The sequence below is a fragment of the Cylas formicarius genome, unplaced genomic scaffold (genome assembly GCF_029955315.1).
Source record: "Cylas formicarius isolate icCylForm1 unplaced genomic scaffold, icCylForm1.1 PGA_scaffold_9__14_contigs__length_23061073, whole genome shotgun sequence".
Taxonomy (NCBI): Eukaryota; Metazoa; Arthropoda; class Insecta; order Coleoptera; family Brentidae; genus Cylas; species Cylas formicarius.
The window spans coordinates 1,312,487-1,331,190 of NW_026844365.1; the positions used below are offsets into that span (position 1 = coordinate 1,312,487).

General features: G+C 46.9%; 8 protein-coding genes across 13 annotated transcripts; 4 read left to right on the forward strand and 4 right to left on the reverse strand.

The window, feature by feature from the left end:
* Positions 1–26: 26 nt before the first annotated feature.
* LOC132707482 (transmembrane protein 208) lies at positions 27–1,004 on the reverse strand. Its single transcript, XM_060679353.1, has 4 exons — positions 769–1,004; positions 564–713; positions 374–510; positions 27–321 (listed from the first exon to the last, which is right to left on the reverse strand). The coding sequence occupies exons 1-4, from the start codon at positions 772–774 to the stop codon at positions 90–92; spliced, it is 525 nt and encodes a 174-aa protein (XP_060535336.1). The 5' UTR covers positions 775–1,004; the 3' UTR covers positions 27–89.
* Positions 1,005–1,117: 113 nt separating this feature from the next.
* On the reverse strand, positions 1,118–1,755 carry LOC132707511 (prefoldin subunit 6). The gene is made up of 2 exons (XM_060679402.1): positions 1,612–1,755; positions 1,118–1,556 (listed from the first exon to the last, which is right to left on the reverse strand). The coding sequence occupies exons 1-2, from the start codon at positions 1,673–1,675 to the stop codon at positions 1,240–1,242; spliced, it is 381 nt and encodes a 126-aa protein (XP_060535385.1). The 5' UTR covers positions 1,676–1,755; the 3' UTR covers positions 1,118–1,239.
* Positions 1,756–1,820: 65 nt separating this feature from the next.
* LOC132707387 (uncharacterized) lies at positions 1,821–3,510 on the forward strand. Of its 2 annotated transcripts, none has more exons than XM_060679228.1 (4): positions 1,821–2,508; positions 2,808–2,940; positions 2,991–3,120; positions 3,172–3,510. In XM_060679228.1, exons 1-4 carry the CDS (start codon positions 1,907–1,909, stop codon positions 3,255–3,257), a joined length of 951 nt encoding a protein of 316 aa, XP_060535211.1. In that variant the 5' UTR covers positions 1,821–1,906; the 3' UTR covers positions 3,258–3,510. The 2 variants fall into 2 exon arrangements, with proteins under 2 accessions (XP_060535211.1, XP_060535210.1); XM_060679227.1 differs by having other exon boundaries at positions 1,821–2,520; positions 3,172–3,509.
* A 103-nt stretch (positions 3,511–3,613) lies between these two features.
* LOC132707190 (uncharacterized) lies at positions 3,614–4,306 on the forward strand. 3 transcript variants are annotated; one of them, XM_060678932.1, is made up of 2 exons: positions 3,614–3,739; positions 3,812–4,306. In XM_060678932.1, exons 1-2 carry the CDS (start codon positions 3,735–3,737, stop codon positions 4,080–4,082), a joined length of 276 nt encoding a protein of 91 aa, XP_060534915.1. In that variant the 5' UTR covers positions 3,614–3,734; the 3' UTR covers positions 4,083–4,306. The 3 variants fall into 3 exon arrangements, with proteins under 3 accessions (XP_060534915.1, XP_060534916.1, XP_060534914.1); XM_060678933.1 differs by having other exon boundaries at positions 3,620–3,752; positions 3,797–4,306; XM_060678931.1 differs by having other exon boundaries at positions 3,632–3,739; positions 3,797–4,306.
* On the reverse strand, positions 4,305–5,840 carry LOC132707189 (GPI mannosyltransferase 2). The gene has a single exon (XM_060678930.1). The coding sequence runs from the start codon at positions 5,756–5,758 to the stop codon at positions 4,349–4,351; it is 1,410 nt and encodes a 469-aa protein (XP_060534913.1). The 5' UTR covers positions 5,759–5,840; the 3' UTR covers positions 4,305–4,348.
* A 673-nt stretch (positions 5,841–6,513) lies between these two features.
* On the reverse strand, positions 6,514–7,763 carry LOC132707253 (rhythmically expressed gene 2 protein-like). The gene is made up of 3 exons (XM_060679035.1): positions 7,380–7,763; positions 7,061–7,328; positions 6,514–7,009 (listed from the first exon to the last, which is right to left on the reverse strand). The coding sequence occupies exons 1-3, from the start codon at positions 7,595–7,597 to the stop codon at positions 6,719–6,721; spliced, it is 777 nt and encodes a 258-aa protein (XP_060535018.1). The 5' UTR covers positions 7,598–7,763; the 3' UTR covers positions 6,514–6,718.
* Positions 7,764–9,797: 2,034 nt separating this feature from the next.
* Positions 9,798–13,438, forward strand: LOC132707252 (locomotion-related protein Hikaru genki). Its single transcript, XM_060679034.1, has 7 exons — positions 9,798–10,435; positions 10,493–10,791; positions 10,848–11,010; positions 11,074–11,247; positions 11,300–11,434; positions 12,441–12,806; positions 12,858–13,438. The coding sequence occupies exons 1-7, from the start codon at positions 10,363–10,365 to the stop codon at positions 13,253–13,255; spliced, it is 1,608 nt and encodes a 535-aa protein (XP_060535017.1). The 5' UTR covers positions 9,798–10,362; the 3' UTR covers positions 13,256–13,438.
* A 624-nt stretch (positions 13,439–14,062) lies between these two features.
* Positions 14,063–18,482, forward strand: LOC132707254 (uncharacterized). Of its 3 annotated transcripts, none has more exons than XM_060679036.1 (2): positions 14,063–14,349; positions 17,894–18,482. In XM_060679036.1, the coding sequence occupies exons 1-2, from the start codon at positions 14,234–14,236 to the stop codon at positions 18,366–18,368; spliced, it is 591 nt and encodes a 196-aa protein (XP_060535019.1). In that variant the 5' UTR covers positions 14,063–14,233; the 3' UTR covers positions 18,369–18,482. The 3 variants fall into 3 exon arrangements, with proteins under 3 accessions (XP_060535019.1, XP_060535020.1, XP_060535021.1); XM_060679037.1 differs by lacking the exon at positions 14,063–14,349 and adding an exon at positions 14,558–14,782; XM_060679038.1 differs by lacking the exon at positions 14,063–14,349 and adding an exon at positions 14,801–16,230.
* The last annotated feature ends 222 nt before the right edge of the window (positions 18,483–18,704 follow it).

The following is an 18,704-nucleotide window of genomic DNA, read 5'->3' on the forward strand; positions in this document are numbered from 1 at the left end:
CATTAAACAAAACAAAAAAGTCATAACCCAACTTTATTAAAAAAATATTTACAAATAAATACGAAGGTAAAAACATGCGGGAAAACGGTTCATCTCATTTGTTGCATCCGTTTCTGCCGCCTCTCGAGCTTTTTCTGCTTCTTCTCGTCCACTTGCGGGTTCTCGGGGGCGGCCTGGAAGAAGTACGGAGCTAGTATGTTCTTCCACACGATCCAGCCGACCCTCGCGGGCGCTAAGAGCCACAGCGCCCAGAAATAATTGGATATTAGGGAAGCCAGCAACTGGCAGCCCGCCGTGAGTATGATGACGTCCTTAACGTTCCTAAAAAAACGACTGGGGTGCAAAAACAATGTGCCCAAACCCGGTCACTTACTCGGCAACGCCGCCTTCCATGTTCAAATCAACTCCGCTGTCGAGCAGCTGCCCCGTTTCGGAATAAGTCGCCCTCGCCATGTACGCCATGAACTGGTAAGCCCCGACGTACACGACGCACGAAAACAAGTACAACACCTGCAACAGTGTTGATGAAACTCCGGTCCTAACCTCCTATATTTTGCACTAACTATACTTATGGTGGAATTGTAGATCGCGATGATGATGCACAGCGAGAGCGCGTTCGCTATGAGCGCCATGTTCCTGTAGAACTTCAACGTCGACTGGTTCTCCTCGACTATTTGTTTGGCCCCTTTGGTGCCCTGCTTGCCTTTTTGTACCTGCAACTTCCGCAATTTCAAATATATACCGTTGGGAGCTTCGCCTCTTACTCACGGCCATCTCGGAGGGATTCGCGCTCGTTTTTCGATCCTTTTCAATTCATAAAATCACTGAAAACCGCTCTAACTCGCCTAACCCGACCAGGTCACCTCCACGTAAACATCACAAATCAGCTGTCAAACTGCGTGTCAGAACCACATGTTCGAATGGGCGCGCTCAATTAATTTTTAAAAAATTTCGCAGCCCTTATTTTATTTGAAAATAATTTTTGATTAATATAATGGCCCCCCACAATCGCTTTCAATTTTGATTATAAAAAGATCGGTGTTATATGAGACGAATATATTGCTTTAAACATTCACCCATTCACGGGTAGATGGCGCCTCCATTGTGAAAATAAATTAACCTAATTATTGTATTTCTTTATTACAAAAAAACATTTTTGCACAAACGTCGGGAGAAACTGTTTATCGCGGATTCAATTCGAAACAAGGATACAATAAATACGAACGGGAATACAACAGATCAAGCATGTAACGCGGCTTTCACTTGGGCCTGCTGGAACTGGTGCTGCAACTTCTGCAAGGCTTCGCGGTGGTTGTCTTGTTTCTTCTCGAGCGACGCGATTAGATCGTCTATCTTTTTAATCTCTTTGCCGATGTAGTCCATGCGTTTACTCACGTTTTGCTTGGCTTCGATCAGCTCGGTTTTGATGAGCACCGGCCCGACTGACTTAAACACTTTCCCGTCAGCCGGCAGCAGATCCAACTCGCTTTTAACGATACCGTTTTCGTTCAGCTGCCCGTCGAGCTGCTGCCTGGTGGATATCGCCTTCTGTAGCTCTGCAATTGTTTTTTAGGTTATGCGAAGGTCCGGCAGTATCTCGCGAAGCCGTACCTTTTTGCACATTTTTGAAACTGTCGAGTTCAGACTGAAGTTTCCTTTGCAAATCTTCGGACATCGCGAGGTGATTTTCAGCTAGATATATTCAAACGACCAAATAAAGTAATGCGGGGAGCACAGACTCGCTCGTTAAGTCTTCTTTTCTCGTCAGGGTTTTTGTCACGGCCGGCACCTTTGATCTGTGGTCGACGTTGACGTTCAGTTCCAACCTCGAAATGGTTTCGGTGAAAAATGAACGTTTTATAGCAATGCGAAAACGTCTCTGACGATCAAAAATGCGCAGAATAAAATGGAGAAATCAGATTGCTCAGAGGCGCGGCGCCGCGCGGAGCGGCACGTTTGCTATTTGCTCAAGAGTTACGCAGACCTAGGCCTGTCGACAGAGGAGATGCGTGCGGCGGTCTTGTCGCGCGACCCGCCACGTAAAAACAACAAAACGTGGCTTCTCGTAGCGGCCGTTACCGTGCTGCTTGCTTCCGTTTCGTACCAATACAGTATTCCTTCGCAAATTTTCAACTATGTGGTCGGAGTACGGTGCTTGATCCCGAACAACTATTTCGTGTGGGAGGCGACCAGGCCAGTCTCCGACTGCCACTTTTGCTCAAACGTGACGCGAGCCCTCGTCCTTCCCAACGTCACGCGCGAGGAGTTCGCCCCTTACGCGTACTCGTCAAAGCCCATAGTCATAAGGGGCGCTTTCCTCCATTGGCCCGCATTGAAAACTTTCGACTTGCAGTATTTCAAAGCGTTGTACGCGTCCGTGCCCGATTCCCACAGGAGCGTCGACGAAGAGTGCCAATTTCTACATTTTAAGTCGGATTTTATTTCGCTCAAGGACGTTTTTGACATGAGTCAGAGCAGAGTCGACAATCTGGAAGGCGAAAGAAGCTGGTACGTCGGCTGGTAGGTGCACCTGATTTTAAAAAACGGTTGTGTGATATACAATGTGTGACAAAAAAGAATAATGAAAAATTATGTTTATTATTTCATTTTATGCTGATTTCAAAAAGTATAGTTATTTTTTTGATTAAGGCCAGAATTAGCCAAAAATAAAGTAGTCACTTAGATGGCCTTACATTTAAAATATGCCACATCTGTCATAGTTAAACAAAAGAGGTCCATGATGACGCACAGCCAACTAAGTGACAATTTTATTTTTGGCTAATTATGTCTGTATGTGTTGCGCACAGGGGCAATTGTCATCCCGATATCCTGGAGGAAATGCGGACGCAATACCCCAAGCCCCACTTCCTGCCGCTAGACGCCGAGCTCCCTTATAAAGACTACGTCTTCATGGGCTACGACGATGGGGCGACGATGCACGTAAGTGTGTGAATATGGCCCCTCATTTTTTTTTAATTTCAAACTTATAGCTCGATTATATCAATCGCCTGATGTGGCAAGCCCAGCTCAGGGGCTCGAAACGTTGGAAGCTGCTGCCGCCGCCCGAGTGTCAAAGCGTCTGCGAAGGAGTGGAGTTCACCGTGGTTCCCGGTGACGCAGGTTAGTCGCTTTTAACTGTATCTTTCCATCAACTGACGCGATTTTTGTTAGTTTTGGTGGACACCAGGGTGTGGTACCACTCCACGAAGATAGCGCCGGGCGAATTCAGCCTCTCGGTGCAGTCCGAATACGGTTAGTCAGTGCCAGTATAAAGTTTATCTCCTTATCCCCGTAGCCAAAGTTTTTTGTATCTAATTTTTTATTCTAGTCCTTAAGGTATATTTCCTATACTATATAATTTTATTTACATTTTTACTGTGCGTTAGTGGTTTTTCTTAAGTTACCGTCTAGAATTTAGTGCCATTTTTTCTGCCAACATGCCAAATCGTTTTGTTTTTGTAGTTACCAAATAAACCTGTTTGATACTTTATTCTGCGTTTTTTTTGTTGGAAAACTTCGGACAGTGATGACGTTGCAAGATGGCCGCTTTTTAATTTTCATCTGTGCAGGTGGCTCGACGCAAAAACGACGAAGAGAATTTGACACTGGCGAACGGCCCGTTGCGGAAGAACGCGTACTATTTGATGACGTTTGTTTGTTGTTTGTGATAAAGGTTTTTGATTTTCGCGTCTTTGTTTAAGAAAGGGTGTTGCGTATCGTTTGTTTAGCTCGCCATGAGGTACGTCGAAACGGTGGGGGCGGTGGTGGTGGCGTGTATCGTCAGTCAGTGATTCAGTGCCGTCTCTTTCAGCGGCCCTAGGATGAACGTGGGCCAGATGAACGGGACCAGGAGGCCGAACCTCGCGCGGATGCCGTCCAACGACAGGCCGCAGCACTCGCAACACGACGAGCTCATCAGGTTCATCCACGAGTCGTGGACGAAAGTTGAGATGGACCGGGGCACGAGCGCCGTCATGTATTACCAGGAACAGGAGAGCCAAAGCCTCAAGGACTTCCGGCCGTTCGACTTGGACGCGTACTGGGGCCGGCGGATGCACCAGCACGCCCAGAACCACGCGTAGCGACCTGCGTCACAGACTACCTAGTTACGGTTAGGTCTTTGTTAGATTTTATTTTGCGTATCGTTCCGCGCCCCACACGTCGTTCAGTATTCCTATCTATTATTTTTAGTTTTTTTAACATTCCTCCTAATCTCCCATCCCCGCCGCCTCATCCGACTCCTATACTCGACGTAATTTTATATTCTTTTTTTTATATTGTTACGAATAAAACGACTCTTCACGGATTGCTTGTTCTTTATTTACGTGGTCTTTGGTCGCGTTCGGTATCACGTCCACGGGAGAAAGTTACAAAACAAAAGCGTCCCAGCTATGAAATAGCTGACGAAGTAGGTCCGGAAAAAGAGTTCTGTCGGCGAGTCGGTCCTGCCGGGCACTTTGAGCAGGTTCACGTTGTCCGCGCAGGCCCAATAAAACGCGGGCGTCGCCGAGCACAGCATCCTCGTCGACACCTGGACGTGGACGAAAAGCGCGCAGAACACCGAGAGGAAGAGGGCGTGGAGCGCGAAGACGCCGCCCTCGGCGGCGTACACCCCCTGGCCGGCGCCCTTCGGGTCGAACGCGAGCAGGAACCGCGGGTTCCGGCGGAAATTCACGCACAACAGCTTGACGCAGTACCTGGAAGTGATCGCCAGCGCGGGCAGGGCCAGCAGAAAGTTGGGGACCTGCTTCAGGCGGTAGTACCGCAGGAGGCCCACGTTCCAGTACCGGTCCTGGACGTACGAGTAGGCCAAGGGCATGCTTCGGTGGCACCACGACTGGTTGTGCTTGGCGAATTCCCCGGGCAAGACAAACCCATTGCGTCTGGCGTGTTCGATGATGGCGGGGCCCACGTTTGCGACGAAATCGTCGCAAAACATTCGGTAACAGTAGTACTGGTAAGCGGCGAACGGCAGCACGCAGAACGCGGCCACCACAACGGCTACCGCGAAATGCTTGACGACGCGCAAGACATTGAGGTTAGGAGAGTTGGGTTTCAAGCCCTTTAGGCATGAACACGCGACGATATACACCGGGAACCCGACATTGAGCAACCCGTTGGACCTAGTGGCGGTGCTTAACGCTACGGGTGTCAAATAAAGCAAGTCCTTGATGCTGAAAGCAGCTTTCGGCTTTGCGTATTTGGCGTGCAGAGAGAGACAGTTCGTGAGGGACTGGAACGTGAGGTAGCTGAAGACGCACTCGGTGTAGGGGGCGACGAAAAACACCGACGCCGGGTTGAAACAAAACAGCACCGCACTGCCGTAAGCGAGCCGCTGGTCAAACAGCGCGCCAGTGAGCTTATACAGGGCCAGCGCGGCATGTTTAAACACGACCACGTTCACTATCACGAACACCGCGAGCAAGATCGAGTCCAGTTGGCAAAAAATGAGCGCCGGAGAGACAGTTCGCCCCGCGACAGACACCGCCAGGGGGTAGAACGGGAAAAAGGCGAGAGCGTTTTCGTAAGTGTAGCCGTGGCGTGCGATGTGCATGAAATATTGGGCGTCCCAGCGCAGGAAACCGCCGAGGGCGTAGTCGACGGCCGCGTCGCAGTAGTTCCTGCCGCCCGTCGGGGCCGGATAAGTGAAAACTCCGGCGTCGTGGTCAGGGATAAGGCGGTTCGCGACGAATTGCAGCGCGATTAGAGCCGTCCGGCTCGCGTACGCAATCCTCGCGATTTTATCTTCGTCCTTCATCTCGCGCGAGGGATCTGCAAGCGCGGGGCATTTTCCCGAGCTGCGAAAACAACGAAAAAATCGTTAACGGCCACAGATAAACGGCGATTAGAAGCGTGGTTAGTTTGGCTGGCGCGAAGTCAATTTTTTTTATCTGTCATAAATGGGCGCTTTTATGGGGCAACTTTAATAAGAACATTCGCCCAAGCCCAGAACATCTTATTCGTTCAGTGTTCGTATAATTGCGAATCAAATTCTTAACCTTTATATTAGTTTCGAGTGCTCTCAAGTGCTACGAGCTAGAACTTGGAATCAAGGGGAACAGATTAAAAAATCAAATAATTAAAAAATATAATTGTTTGTGGTTTTTGTGTTTTAGATTATGACATTTACGTGGTTTAATGCACGTAATAATAATTTTTAAACTAAGAAAGTTACTGTAGCCGACTCCATCATTGAAAAAAAATCTAACAGAGTGATGAAATGAATAACATCGATAAGGCATCTAAGGAATGTAAATTAATTCTTCAAGCAAACCTTCTATTTAAAAAACTTCCCATAAGTTTTGTAGACATATTTGTGTATACTCGTCATGAAACCTGCCCCCTGGCGATGTTTCATAAATTCGATTCAAATTCTTATTTGCAATGTAGCATTTTGTTGTCAGTTATTACATACTTTCAATAACAATTAAATCATTATGGATAATATGACGAATTTTATTCTTTCTTAACCTAAAAGATTTTAGTACTTCCAAATATATGTAAACATGGTGGAATATTTAAAGGATTCTTAGATTCCCAGCTGGGCGCAAATAGCATTTTCCCTCTATGGACGATTGTCCCTTAGTATGGCGCCCAAAGCACCGTAAAAAAGGAAAGAAGAGGAACCGTGGTCTGCGAAATCGCGCGAAATATCAATCGCGCTACGAGGCGCGTTCGAAAACAAACAGTTACGGCGAGAGACTTGAAATTTATTAAACTAATCGGCATCGCTGGTGGGTAATTTGTCGCCTATGGCTTCTAGTAGGCGCTTGTGGAGCTGGTAGAGGCTCGAGAAGACGTGATTCTCGTCCAACTCTGGGTACTTTTGCTTCAACGCGCGCACGTCGACGTCCGAGACGAGCGCCGACTGCCAGCCGGACCGCGTCGCTCCGAAGTAATCCATCTTGGCGTTGTTGCCGATGTGCAGACACTCGTCGGCGGCTACGCTCCCGCCCGCCTCCTCCATTGCTTTGCGAAATATCGTCGCGTCGGGCTTCTCGGCGCCGAACTGAAAACTCGATACGTCGTAACGGAACGCGCGCGCAATTACGGAATGCACCTCGTAAGAGCCGAGCACGAAGTCGAAGTAATGGCGCAGCTTGTTGTTGCGCAGTATGGTGTCGAGGCGCGGGTCGAAATTCGACACCACGCCCACTCTCAAACCCCTGTTCCGCAGAAACGACAAGATGGCGGGCACGCCGTCGCAGTGCTGCCAACACGCCGTGGTCTCGTACATTTCCAGCAGGTGACGCGCGACGGCGTCCAACTTGGCGTCGTCGAACTCGATCTTGGACGCGGCGAACGTGTTCTTCACGACGCGGTTCCACCTGAAAGCGATCCGTCGTCCGTGAACGAAATTTCAATGGTCCGTGACGCACCAGTTCTGCCAACCGAGGCCGGTGCGCAGCCCGAAGTTCGGGTGTTCCGCGCTCAGCCGCCTGAACTGTTCCTTGAAGTTGGTGATGAGGGCGTTGTTGTCGGCGACGACGCCGTACATTGCTCCCACCTCGCCGTACTGCTGGCCGGGCGCGGCGCGCAGTTTTAGAAGCGTCCCGGTAACGTCGAACGTCACGAGGCGTAGCCGCGAAAAATTCATGTCGCCTGCTGCGTTTTTTTTGCGCGTACCTGCGGCGAAAACGGCACTGAACACGAGGCACTTCGCGGAGAGGCGTGTTTTCCCTCGAATGCGCGGTCTCACGTGGGCGCAAAGGTCGAGGTACGTTCCGTACTTGCCGTTACTTCGCCCCACTTCCTAAACGTCGTGGTGCGATCGATCCCGCGCGTAAACAGATCGCGATTCGTGGGACGTCGGAACTTTCGCGCGCTTCGTCTACCGAATCACAGATGGCGCGCTTTCGTGTTCTTTCAACCGATCAATAAACTACGCGAAAGCATTATCGAGAACCAACAGTGTTCGGTTTGGGTTCAGGGTGTTGGCGCGTGGTTTGTAACAGCGGGCCCGCCAACAGCTGAGACGTGACGTACGGAGAAAATTATACGTGTTCGAAAAGCAGAATGTTTAGGTTATTAAGTTAGAATTAGCGATTTTTATGGGAATATCAAATTTAAAACTTATTATATATATATTATATACTGACAGATCAGGAAGAAAACCCCTTAACAAATAGTTTTTCACAACTTTATATATTATACACGCAGAAGGTGTAACGGAATGTATTAAAATTGATTTAATATTTTATAGTGCCCCACAAAAAAGGCATTTTGTATGTGTAGTGTAAAAACGTCGCATTATATGACTTTATTTTACATTTCATAGGTTTGTAGGTTAATAAATATATCTGTATTCAAGTTATTGCAAAAAGATATCTCAGATGCACAGAAACAAAATATCACGCATCAGGAATGGTGGAAGAGAATGGTGTATTCGTCTTGAGGAAAGGACTAAAAAATGAATTTTGTTGTCGACGTTCAAAAAATTTCGATAAATTTGATTTGATAGAAGTCAACTTTTACACCGGCCCGTGGCTGTAATAAATAGGGGGCGATATTGATGATAAAATATTCAAAAAGACACTCACGGGTTAATAAAAAATATTCTTTTGAATGCATTAATTCATTATATGCATAGGAATTCATGTGTCCTGTGCGGATTTAGCACCCGATGTACGTCCAGTACCTTTAAAATAAGCAACCTTTTGCTAATTCGTATTCGGATTGTACCTATCTAGTATTGACTGTCTTCCTATTTCGATATAAAAATCAAATCCTTCCCATTTGTCATTTTCTATTTGACATTGACTGTACATCGAGATCAAGAATCGCAAACCTAATAGGATTGCCCAATCCCATAAGATATACGTTCGCCAAAATTATCGATCGCACGTGGTCGCTTGTGACGTAAGCGAAGTCCTCTAACGGTTTTTGTGTATTCTGAAGGCGTATTAAACCGTTGCATTTTGTGTTCTTTGAACAATTAAAATAATTTAAACTAGTGAGTAGTGCGCTTATGTTTGTGTTGATTGTATTTCTGTAAAAAAAAACTTGGACAAAACAGTGTTTTTAAGCTTTAACAAATACTTTAAAATTGTATTAGCTTGAGTAGCGAGAACTGAGAAAGTATTTTTAACCTTAATCAAAGACTTAAAAGTTTTGTGTTCGTGCTGCTTATTAGCGGCGTTATTAGTTAGGAGCTAACCTCAAAATATTACAGATAATAATATAGGTAAAGGTAAGAAATACATTTCTTTTACCTTTTTCAGTGGGATAAGTTAAATCGATTTCCCAAAGGGAAAGATCTAGTATCCCGAACTACTCGGAACGAGTGGATACTTCGATGAGAGGACAAACTTAATCCAGATAAAAGCTATGTCTGCTCAGTTCATTTTACAGAAAATGATTACGAAAGAGACTCACAAAAAATTGTAAAATAAAGATTTAAGAATATGTAATTTTTATGAATTTACGAACACACGGAGGTATTAAATTAAAATAACTTTATTAATAATGAGTACACTGATTAAATTAACAGTCTCTCTTATATTTTCTAGGTTAGGTTGTATTGAACAATGTTTCCTCTTCTCCTTTTTACAGTGGATAAATAACAAAATAATCACAACAGTAGTAATATGTATTTTTTATATTATGTACATACGAGGTTACATATAAATACATATTATTATTTACCTATCACCTATAAATAGTATATATTTTTTGTTTTTTAATATGTTCTTTGATATGTCAAAAAATAGGGATTTCTAGATTATTAAGTATTTGTTGATTTTTGTGTATTTAAAATGCCGTAAAACACAAAGTTTTACAACTAAATCGTTTTGTTCGCTAGTTTTATGTATAACAATATTTAATTAATATATGTATTTCAAGATAATACATATAAGCCAAACTTGATTGCAATAGTATTATTTTTACCCTACCTGAGACGCTACCCTAGGCTACTTCCCAATAATTATTAAATTAGTACTAACACGAATAAATGTTGACATTAAATGAAAATAACGAGTGATTGTCCAAACAAAATGCTATATTAGCTGCTCAAAATACTCAAAGTCCATCAAAACTCGGGTCAGTTTCAGATTATTTACATACAATACAGGACTTCACCTACGTCACAGCCAGCGAGAGTTTTCGCATTGCACTGGCGGACAGAGACTTCCCGAAACTGGAGCGAACGCAGTTCGGGATTTTCGACAATTCGAACATTCGACCATTTGTGGCGTTGCCATAGCGCGAAGGATCGACGGTGCGAAACTAATCAAATACGATTTAGAAGAGGTGGCACGGCTGGGGAACGGACGTTTCCAGCCTGCGCGAGGACGTCGCTCCGTCGCACGCGTAAAATGGCGTCGTCGGGACGTCAGCCGTGTTCCCGATGACCGCGTAAACATGCGTGGGCCGCCTTCTTTCGTTTTGCTCGCGGCCCTCCTGCAGGCGGCGCTCGGCAGGGCAGTCCAGGAAGGCGAGTACGCGTATTTTTTCGTCTCCCGAACTCCCGAACCCCCTTGGTCGGTTTCAGATTTGACGTCCGACTCGTGCTCGCCGCCGCAGCTCTCGCTGAACGGAACCGACGCGGAAAAAAGCGAACAACGGGTGCGGAAGGACTACAGCAAGGTCAGGGAGGTGAAGTTTTCGGGCTCGATCGGCCCGTTGGGGGAGAAGAGGCTGTGCAAGATCAAGTGCATCGGGGGACAGTGGGTGGGACCGCTCTGCGTCGACCAGCAGGACAACGGCAGGTACCAGCCGCTGTTCAAGAACTGCAAGCTCGAGTACGTCAACCCCCACATCGTCGTCACGTTCAAGAATATCAGCATACACGTAAGCGCGTCGCGCGACAGTGGCGGAGGTTTCGAAAACGCGTTTTGTTATGTTAGAAGGCGGGCGTGGTGTTCCCGCACGGGTCCCAGCTGCAGATCCGGTGCAAGGAGCTCGGGCTCTACAAGCTGCTCGGCACGTCGAACCCGAGGTGCCACAACGGCGAGTGGAGCACCAGGTTGCCGTCGTGCGTGCCGACTACGCTTCTGACGAATTTCACTGGTTAGGGGGATCTTGGTTTCGGAATTTTCCGATCGCCTTTTGTTTTTTTTTTTTTTTTTTCAGAGGACTCGCCGCCCACGATCCTCATCAAGATACCGTCTGGCTCGGCGTCGGTCGAGCCCGGCGGCGAACTGGCCGTCTTCCCCGAATCGACGCTGCACTTCGAGTGCCTGTACCCCCGCAGGGTCGGCTCGCCCGACTGGACGTGGACCACGCCCCTCGGCCAATACCTCACGGGTAAAGCCGGACGCCCCTGTTACGCTACGATTTGATGTTAAATTAATTGAAGGTTGGGCGATAGCGTCCGAGGAACGGGACTGGAAATACCGGTTGTCCATTTATTACGCGAAAGCGCAAGACTCTGGCACGTTCACCTGCGCCACGCCCCGCGGCATCACCAACAGCGTCACCGTTCACGTGGTCGGTAAGTCGGAATCTGCAATAAAATCGCAACTTCCGGATTTTGGAACCCCGCATACAATTCCGATCCTTAAAAGCCCGCCTTGTGGGGTCTCAAAACAACGGGCGCATCACGTAGATCAATAATCTGCAATTAAAGTGCCATTTCCGGTTTACACTTCCGGTTTTTCAAAGATCGCCTTGGGGATCTCAAAATAACGGGCGCATCGCGTAGATCGAGAATCTACAATGAATACTCCATTTCCGGTTTACATTTCCGGTATTTCAAATCCCGCCTTGTGGGATCTCAAAATAACGGGCGCATCGCGCAGATCAAGAATCTGCAATAAAAACGCTATTTCCGGTTTACACTTCCGGTTTTTCAAATCCCGCCTTGTGGGATCTCAAAATAACAGGCTTATCACGTAGATCAAGAAACTGCAATAAAAATGCCATTTTCGGCTTACACTTCCGGTTTTACAAAGCCGGACTTGTGGGATCTCAAAATAACGGGCTAATCGCGTAGATCAAGAATTTGCAATAAAAACGCCATTTCCGTTTTACACTTCCGGTTTTTCAAAGATCGCCTTGGGGGTCTCAAAATAACGGGCGCATCGCGCAGATCGAGAATCTACAATGAAAACCCCATTTCCGGTATTTCAAATCCCGCCTTGTGGGATCTCAAAATCACGGGTTTATCACGCAGATCAAGAATCTGCAATAAAAACGCTATTTCCGGTTTACACTTCCGGTTTTTCAAATCCCGCCTTGTGGGACCTCAAAATAACAGGATTATCACGTAGATCAAGAAACTGCAATAAAAATGCCATTTTCGGCTTACACTTCCGGTTTTACAAAGCCCGACTTGTGGGATCTCAAAATAACGGGATAATCGCGTAGATCAAGAATTTGCAATAAAAACGCCATTTCCGTTTTACACTTCCGGTTTTCAAAGCCCGCCTCGTGGGATCTCAAAATAACGGGCTCATCACGAGGATCGAGATTATGCCACTTCCGGTTTACACTTTCAGCGGTCACGTGCGATCCGATTTCCGTGTCCGGCATGCACCTGACAGTTCGCGTAGAAGGCACCCGGCTCGGCCACAAGGCGATCTTCCGATGCCCCGTCGGTTTCGCGGTCAGCGGTTCGCCGAACCTTACGTGTCAGGCGTCGGGCAAGTGGTCCGCCCCCGTACCCAGGTGCGAGCCGGTAAAGTGCCCCCCGCTCGACGCGCCCGGCGGCCTCGACGAGCCCCACCTGAGGCTCGAGGAGCACAACAACAGCTACGGAGGCAGGGCGGTTTTCAGCTGCGCGTGGGGCTACAAGCTGGCCGGTGCCCCCGGCATGGAGTGCGAGATAGACGGCTCGTGGAGCGGCAAACTGCCAAAATGTCTACGTAAGCCTTTTTCTCCACCCTCGAACTCCGCGTTTGAGGCGTAACTTTCAGCGATCCAGTGCCCGCCCCCCGTGCTGCCCGTCAACGGGCACCTGATCCAGTCGGAGGCGGCTCCGGGCATGGACGGCGGCCGCTACGCCGTAGGTTCGTTGGTGCAGTTCGCGTGCTCCGGGGCCCACCAGCTCGAAGGTGAAGCGAGCATCATTTGCACCGAGACCGGGTTCTGGTCGCACCCGCCACCGTTCTGCAAGCCCCGATGCAGGTACCTAGGCGAGCCGGACAACGGATACGCCGCCCCCTCCAAGTTCTCGTACGAGCCCGGGGACGAGCTTCAGATCACGTGCAATCCGGGCTACGAGTCGAGGCTCGACCAACCTCGGCCCAAATGCCTGCCGGACGGACGTTGGTCCGCGCCGTTGCCGAACTGCACCGATTTTACGCAGATCTAGGGCGGCGTTCCGTCCGGTTTTGTGTTCTGTGCCCGTGGACGCGACGACTTTGAGTGGAAAAGGGCGTGGTCGCCGTTTTCAACGCGCACTTGTAACGATCTCATCGAATCGCCACGCGAATTGACGTTTCGACGGAATATTATTGTTAATTACACAGATATATTAATATATTATCTATATATAAACAAAATGGTTTGATTGTTATTGCAAAAACCCTCGTAAGTGCGGCAACGCCGCCCTTCCTCGAGGAACGGCGTTTTGCGCGCAACCGAGGTACAATATACTAGAAACCCATCTAACGAGCTCACCTATTATAATCATATTATGCAATAATCGCTTTTCCTAAACACTACACTTTTTCCGCACGACACAAACTTCGTTTCACTTAAAACAAGGTCAAAATCCGTACTCGGAAAACGTGAAAAATTTAAATCGATCAAACGTCAGCGACGCGCCACAGACCACAGTTAAGGACCCTAAGTTTGTTTTTCACAAATAGAAAATAAAATCGGCGTTTAAGTTTACCTCCGCAAAAAGTAAATCAAAAAGAATGTAAGTAACAAAAGCGACGCGATTTACATTGTCAACAAAGCCGTTGCGAGCAAAACATGGCGGGGTTGCCGCGCGTCGCGCTCTTTTCGTCTCTTCGAAAACGACGATGAGTCGCCGTCTTATTATAAACACAGTAAAATTGCGTTTCGTGTACGGGAGAAACATTCCCTCGGGCGGGGGACAGTCGCAGCACCATTGGTTGATTGGCGCGGCACCCGACGTCGAGCCGGCAACGTCGCGGCCGAAGAACGGCGAGACGTAACACCAGATGTCGTTTCACCGGTCGGCGTAGTACCTGCCCGATAAAACGCGACAAGAGAGCGACGGGGGTCCCGCTGGTCCCCCCTGTTCGTCACGTGTGCCGACTGTGCACTTTTCGACGCCGCCGCCGAAGCGAAAGTCAGTCATGTGCGGCCCCTAGTAGCGATGAGCGGTCGCGACAAACGTCCGACGAAGATCGGCCTACTGTGGTTACCGAAACTCGGCGGACAGAAGCACAAACACAAGAAGAACAAGTATTATGTGTCCAACGTGCACGTCGGGTAGGTATACCGTCGAGGTAATTTAGTTAATTGGCGATCGGATCGGGCCCGGGAGGTGATTCCCACGGTCTCAGTGCCGCCGGGCACGTCGGGATGTGAGGTTAGATCGGCGACGATGGATTATTTGGTCAACGCGTACAAGAGGATCCTGTATCGCAAGTACGACGGGTATGTTCGTAACGGTTCTAGCGATAAGCGAAATTCGATACGGCGCGATAAAAAACGTCGGCCGTCGCGGTACGTGCCCGCGTGTCTAAAGGTAAGAGAAAAAAAACGCATCCTCGGTCGAAAATATCGGGGACGGCCGCGGCCGTGACGTTTCCCTGTCAAAAATCGAAATGTGGCCGGTCGAGCGAAAAAACGACCCGGGATTTTACAACTACTTCGCGTTCAGGAAGTTCGTAGGAGGCGCGGGCCTGGCGGACGCCTTTTGGTTAGTGCTGTGTGTCTCCGGAATGTGGAACGCGCGCGTTTAACCGCGACCTCGTTTAATTAAAGTGTCAATTCGGGCGAACGGTCGACCGGTTGACCTCTGCGCGAACCCGAGTAGGCGACCGCTTTGTTTACGTGAGAAACTTCGCTGATGTCGGGATTTCAGGTTAGAAGCTTCGAGACGCGTCGCGGTGTTAAATTTTGGGTCTTCTTTTTTTCCGCCGTATTTGTATTTGTGTAGGTTATGTTGGTCGGACTACTAGCCGCGCATGCGCTCTAGCGCCTGGCCCGCCGGTGAACTTTGCTCTGTAACGTCGTAATCACCGACGTATGTCTTTAGCGGGCCCGTCAGTTTACTACTCAACCCATATTATCCCAAGCATAAAAAAATACTTTTTTTCTCTGAAATTATTGATTTTGTTTCACTTAAGAGTACATTACATGTGTCAAAAAAAAACTCGAAACATACAAAAAAATGCCGGTGCGTAAACGAACCACTGGGAAAAAACATTAAATAATGTTTTCGGGCACATAAGATGTAACATATAATTTATACATAAATATACAAAAGAAAGTTCAAATTCGACATAAAACAACTAACAGTAGATTGTTTTCCAAATAGAACCTGATTTGATACCAGTGGTGCGTTTTTAACATGTGGTCATTAACATACAATGCAACAAGATTATTACCTAAAGTTTCGGAATTTAAATTCAGGTAAAATTGTAGTCCGTAATTTTATACTTACCTGTGTTTAATATTCTTTGGTATGGTATACTACTTAGTTTAAGTAGATATTTTGTTTTAGATAGATTTTTTGTTATCTTTCATTTTGTCAAATTTCATTAAAATATCTACAGTGGTATTAAAAAATATATGTTTTTGAAAATTTGACCATGAAAAGTTAAGACGTTTAGGACATATGTTCATATGAAGAAAAAACACCCTGTGTAAAGTTTTCACGTCACGTCGTCTTTTAAACAAAGTTACTTATTATTACGCACAGTTTTTTCAAATTATTTTTACAAAAGAACAATTCAAGTGTTGCATATCTTTGGTGTCAACTGTTTGTTTCCACTTTTAACCCAATTTTTTTTTGTTTTATTTAATTTAATTCTTTTTAAAAATGCTTATTAAAAAATAAATGACGGGCCAGCACGTTAGTCGCATGCGCGGTCGGCGGAGCCCGCGAACATAACCTAGCGTTACGTCGTCAAAGGCGATTCGTTTTTCTCGTTCAAATCGAGGGCGGCCGGAAACGCGCGGAAAAAAAAAACAACGCGGCTCGTAAATGACGTCGCGTCTAGTAGGCCGCTACACGCGCATCTGTCGCGTTTTACGGTAAACCCGGCGGCAGGCTTTGCTTTCATCTCGCGAGCCACGGCCAACGTGTTTAGTTTTTGTTGTCGCCCGCGACGGTTCGCTTCGAATGGAGGATTTTAACGACAGGTAAGGCGAGACGCGTCACGTCCCGTCCTAACCTCAAAAGTCGGACAAACGGTGAAACGCAAGAGAATAACGGCAAAATGTTTTGACACGTAAACAAAGTAGTATAAGTGTTTGTTTCTTACGCATTTCCTCTCGCGTTCCGTGGCGGTTTTTGAAACGACTGCCATTATTTGAAAGACGTCTGACCTGTCGGTGAACTTGGCTCCCGAATTTTGCGTAGGAATGTGATATTGGAAACCACAAGGGATGCCTATTAGAAAAAAGTCGAAGCAAACGAATTTGCCAATTGTTCCTATGTGTTGAGCAGCATGTTTTTTATTACGAATACAACGATGTACGACACGATACGGTTTTTATTAAATTTCCAATGTTTTCTCGCCGTTTTTTTAACGTTCTCGTCACGTCTTTTTGCTGTTTTTTTTTTTGCTATACAAAATGGAATCGGTAAACATTGCGACAGTTTTCCGCAAATCGGTGATTTCCGCGGGATTTCGTCGACATAATTTCGCAGGTACTAAGGTCCACAAATTAAAGTGCCCGTCGGGACTAGGAATGAGCAGGAAAAATTAAAACCTTAAGCGTAAAATATTTATTCCGCTATAAAAAAACATTTAAAGTTTGCCATTTTTAAAAAGTTGTATTTTTAAGTGGTTGGACTTTTTCCACAAGAACAAACTTTCAATCAAAGGAGAAAGAGAGATGGAGAGATAGGTAGATCGAAGGAGAATAGATAGATAGAAGAAAAGATAGTTGGAAAAATAGGAGAGATAGATAGATAGAATGAATAAAAAAAGATTGAAGGAGAGATAGATAGATAGGAAAATTTGATAGATAGGATTGAAGGAGACATAAATAGGTAGGAGAAATAGAATCAGAGAGATAGAGATAAGGTGAGATAGATAGATAGATATGATAGATAGATAGATAGATACATGGACAGATAGATAAATAGGAGAGATAGGTACATAGACAGAAGGAGATATAGATAGATGGAAAGATAAGAGAGATATAAAGATGGATACAAGGAGAGATACATAGATATAAGGTAAGATAGATAGATAGATAGGATTGAAGGAGAGATAGATAGGAAGAATAAGAGAGATAGATAGAAGCAGAGATAAATAGGCACATGGAGAGATAGATAGATAGAAGAAGAGATAGATGGAAAGATAGGATAGATAAGATACATGGAGAGATAGATAGGAAAGTTAGATAAATAGGGTAGAAGGAGAGGTAGATAGATAGATAGATATATATATGAAGCGATAAATAGTTAGAATGAGAGATAGATAGATCGAAGAAGAGATAGATGGAAAGATAGGAGAGATAGATGGATAGAAGGAGATATATAGATAGATACAAGGAGAGATAGACAGATGTAGAAAGAGAATATTTGTTTTTTTTGGTATATCTTCGAAAGTGATGAAATTTTTTTTGTTTTCTCAACTGCACGTTATTATCCTTTAAATTTTGCAACTTTTTCTAATTCGACCATCTTCGTTGTGATTCCCAATATCCCCACGATGGACATCCTCGTCTTGTACGTGCCGCTTTAAAATGTATTTTCTCCTTTTCGTTAGTTTTGTTTAGCCGGCGTTGGTTTTTATTTATACTTGTCGTTAACGAAAGAAAAGTGACCTGGAGGGTGGGGATCGTTTTCAAGGTCGATGATGTCGTCGGGTGATTCGCCGGGCGCGCGCGCCCACGAGGTGTTCGATTTCAAGGAGGCGGGACAGTCGGGAGGCCGCGCCTCTCCCCTGCCCACCACGTCGAAGGAGGTGGGCGTACAGAGCGGGGGCGGTGTGGTCCAGGCGTCGGTATTGGTCGAGCCGCCGGGCGATGGCGGGGGCGGCGGCGAGGAGCAGCTCGCCGCGTCCCCCACCCTCCACGGGAGCGAGGACGGCGGCAAGCGGGACGAGGCGGAGCAGACGCTCGCCATCGATGACCTGGGGGACGGGAAAGGCGACGGCGGCGGCGGCGACGAGAAGGCGAGTCGCAAAAAGGGCGATCGCGACAAGTTGGACGGAGTGTGGGTGCCGGAGGCGAAGAAGCCGCCCGCCGAGGACGACGCCGACGACAACTGCGTCGTCAAGTGCCTGTACGTCGCGATGACGTGCTGCGAGTGCTCGATAATGTGATACCCGGCCCCAGGGGGTGGGGCCGCCCCTCTACGTATTCCGTGTACACAGACGTAAATATTTAAATAGATTTGTTTATCCTATACTGCCGTGTTTAATAGAATTTAATAGATTTCCGAGTTTCGTTTCTTCCCTACCCGTCGGGAAATTCCAAAACTCGCGGCAACGTCGCCGATATACCTACCCTTAGGGAAATTTCGCATTAAACTAAAACCGGCAACGTTGCGGCGTCTCCAGTAGAAGTTTTCAAATTTGAAGAACTTTTGACGACCCGACAACAACGTAAAATCGGTAATCAAGTGCGGACGATTTGCCAACATCAAATGATCGCACAAT

Coding starts and splice junctions, on each gene's coding strand:
- LOC132707254 (XM_060679036.1), top strand. CDS start 14,234: ATGAGCGGTCGCGACAAACGTCCGACGAAGATCGGCCTACTGTGGTTA. Junction 14,350..17,893: donor GTGTCCAACGTGCACGTCGG/GTAGGTATACCG, acceptor ATCGTTTTCAAG/GTCGATGATGTCGTCGGGTG.
- LOC132707387 (XM_060679227.1), top strand. CDS start 1,907: ATGGAGAAATCAGATTGCTCAGAGGCGCGGCGCCGCGCGGAGCGGCAC. Junction 2,521..2,807: donor AGAAGCTGGTACGTCGGCTG/GTAGGTGCACCT, acceptor TGTTGCGCACAG/GGGCAATTGTCATCCCGATA. Junction 2,941..2,990: donor ACGATGGGGCGACGATGCAC/GTAAGTGTGTGA, acceptor TCAAACTTATAG/CTCGATTATATCAATCGCCT.
- LOC132707189 (XM_060678930.1), bottom strand. CDS start 5,758: ATGAAGGACGAAGATAAAATCGCGAGGATTGCGTACGCGAGCCGGACG.
- LOC132707511 (XM_060679402.1), bottom strand. CDS start 1,675: ATGTCCGAAGATTTGCAAAGGAAACTTCAGTCTGAACTCGACAGTTTC. Junction 1,557..1,611: donor TTTCAAAAATGTGCAAAAAG/GTACGGCTTCGC, acceptor AAACAATTGCAG/AGCTACAGAAGGCGATATCC.
- LOC132707252 (XM_060679034.1), top strand. CDS start 10,363: ATGCGTGGGCCGCCTTCTTTCGTTTTGCTCGCGGCCCTCCTGCAGGCG. Junction 10,436..10,492: donor CGGCAGGGCAGTCCAGGAAG/GCGAGTACGCGT, acceptor GGTCGGTTTCAG/ATTTGACGTCCGACTCGTGC. Junction 11,248..11,299: donor CCTCGGCCAATACCTCACGG/GTAAAGCCGGAC, acceptor AATTAATTGAAG/GTTGGGCGATAGCGTCCGAG.
- LOC132707482 (XM_060679353.1), bottom strand. Junction 511..563: donor ACAATTCCACCATAAGTATA/GTTAGTGCAAAA, acceptor ACACTGTTGCAG/GTGTTGTACTTGTTTTCGTG. Junction 322..373: donor ATGGAAGGCGGCGTTGCCGA/GTAAGTGACCGG, acceptor TCGTTTTTTTAG/GAACGTTAAGGACGTCATCA.
- LOC132707253 (XM_060679035.1), bottom strand. CDS start 7,597: ATGAATTTTTCGCGGCTACGCCTCGTGACGTTCGACGTTACCGGGACG. Junction 7,329..7,379: donor GGCCTCGGTTGGCAGAACTG/GTGCGTCACGGA, acceptor GATCGCTTTCAG/GTGGAACCGCGTCGTGAAGA. Junction 7,010..7,060: donor TCGTGCTCGGCTCTTACGAG/GTGCATTCCGTA, acceptor TCGAGTTTTCAG/TTCGGCGCCGAGAAGCCCGA.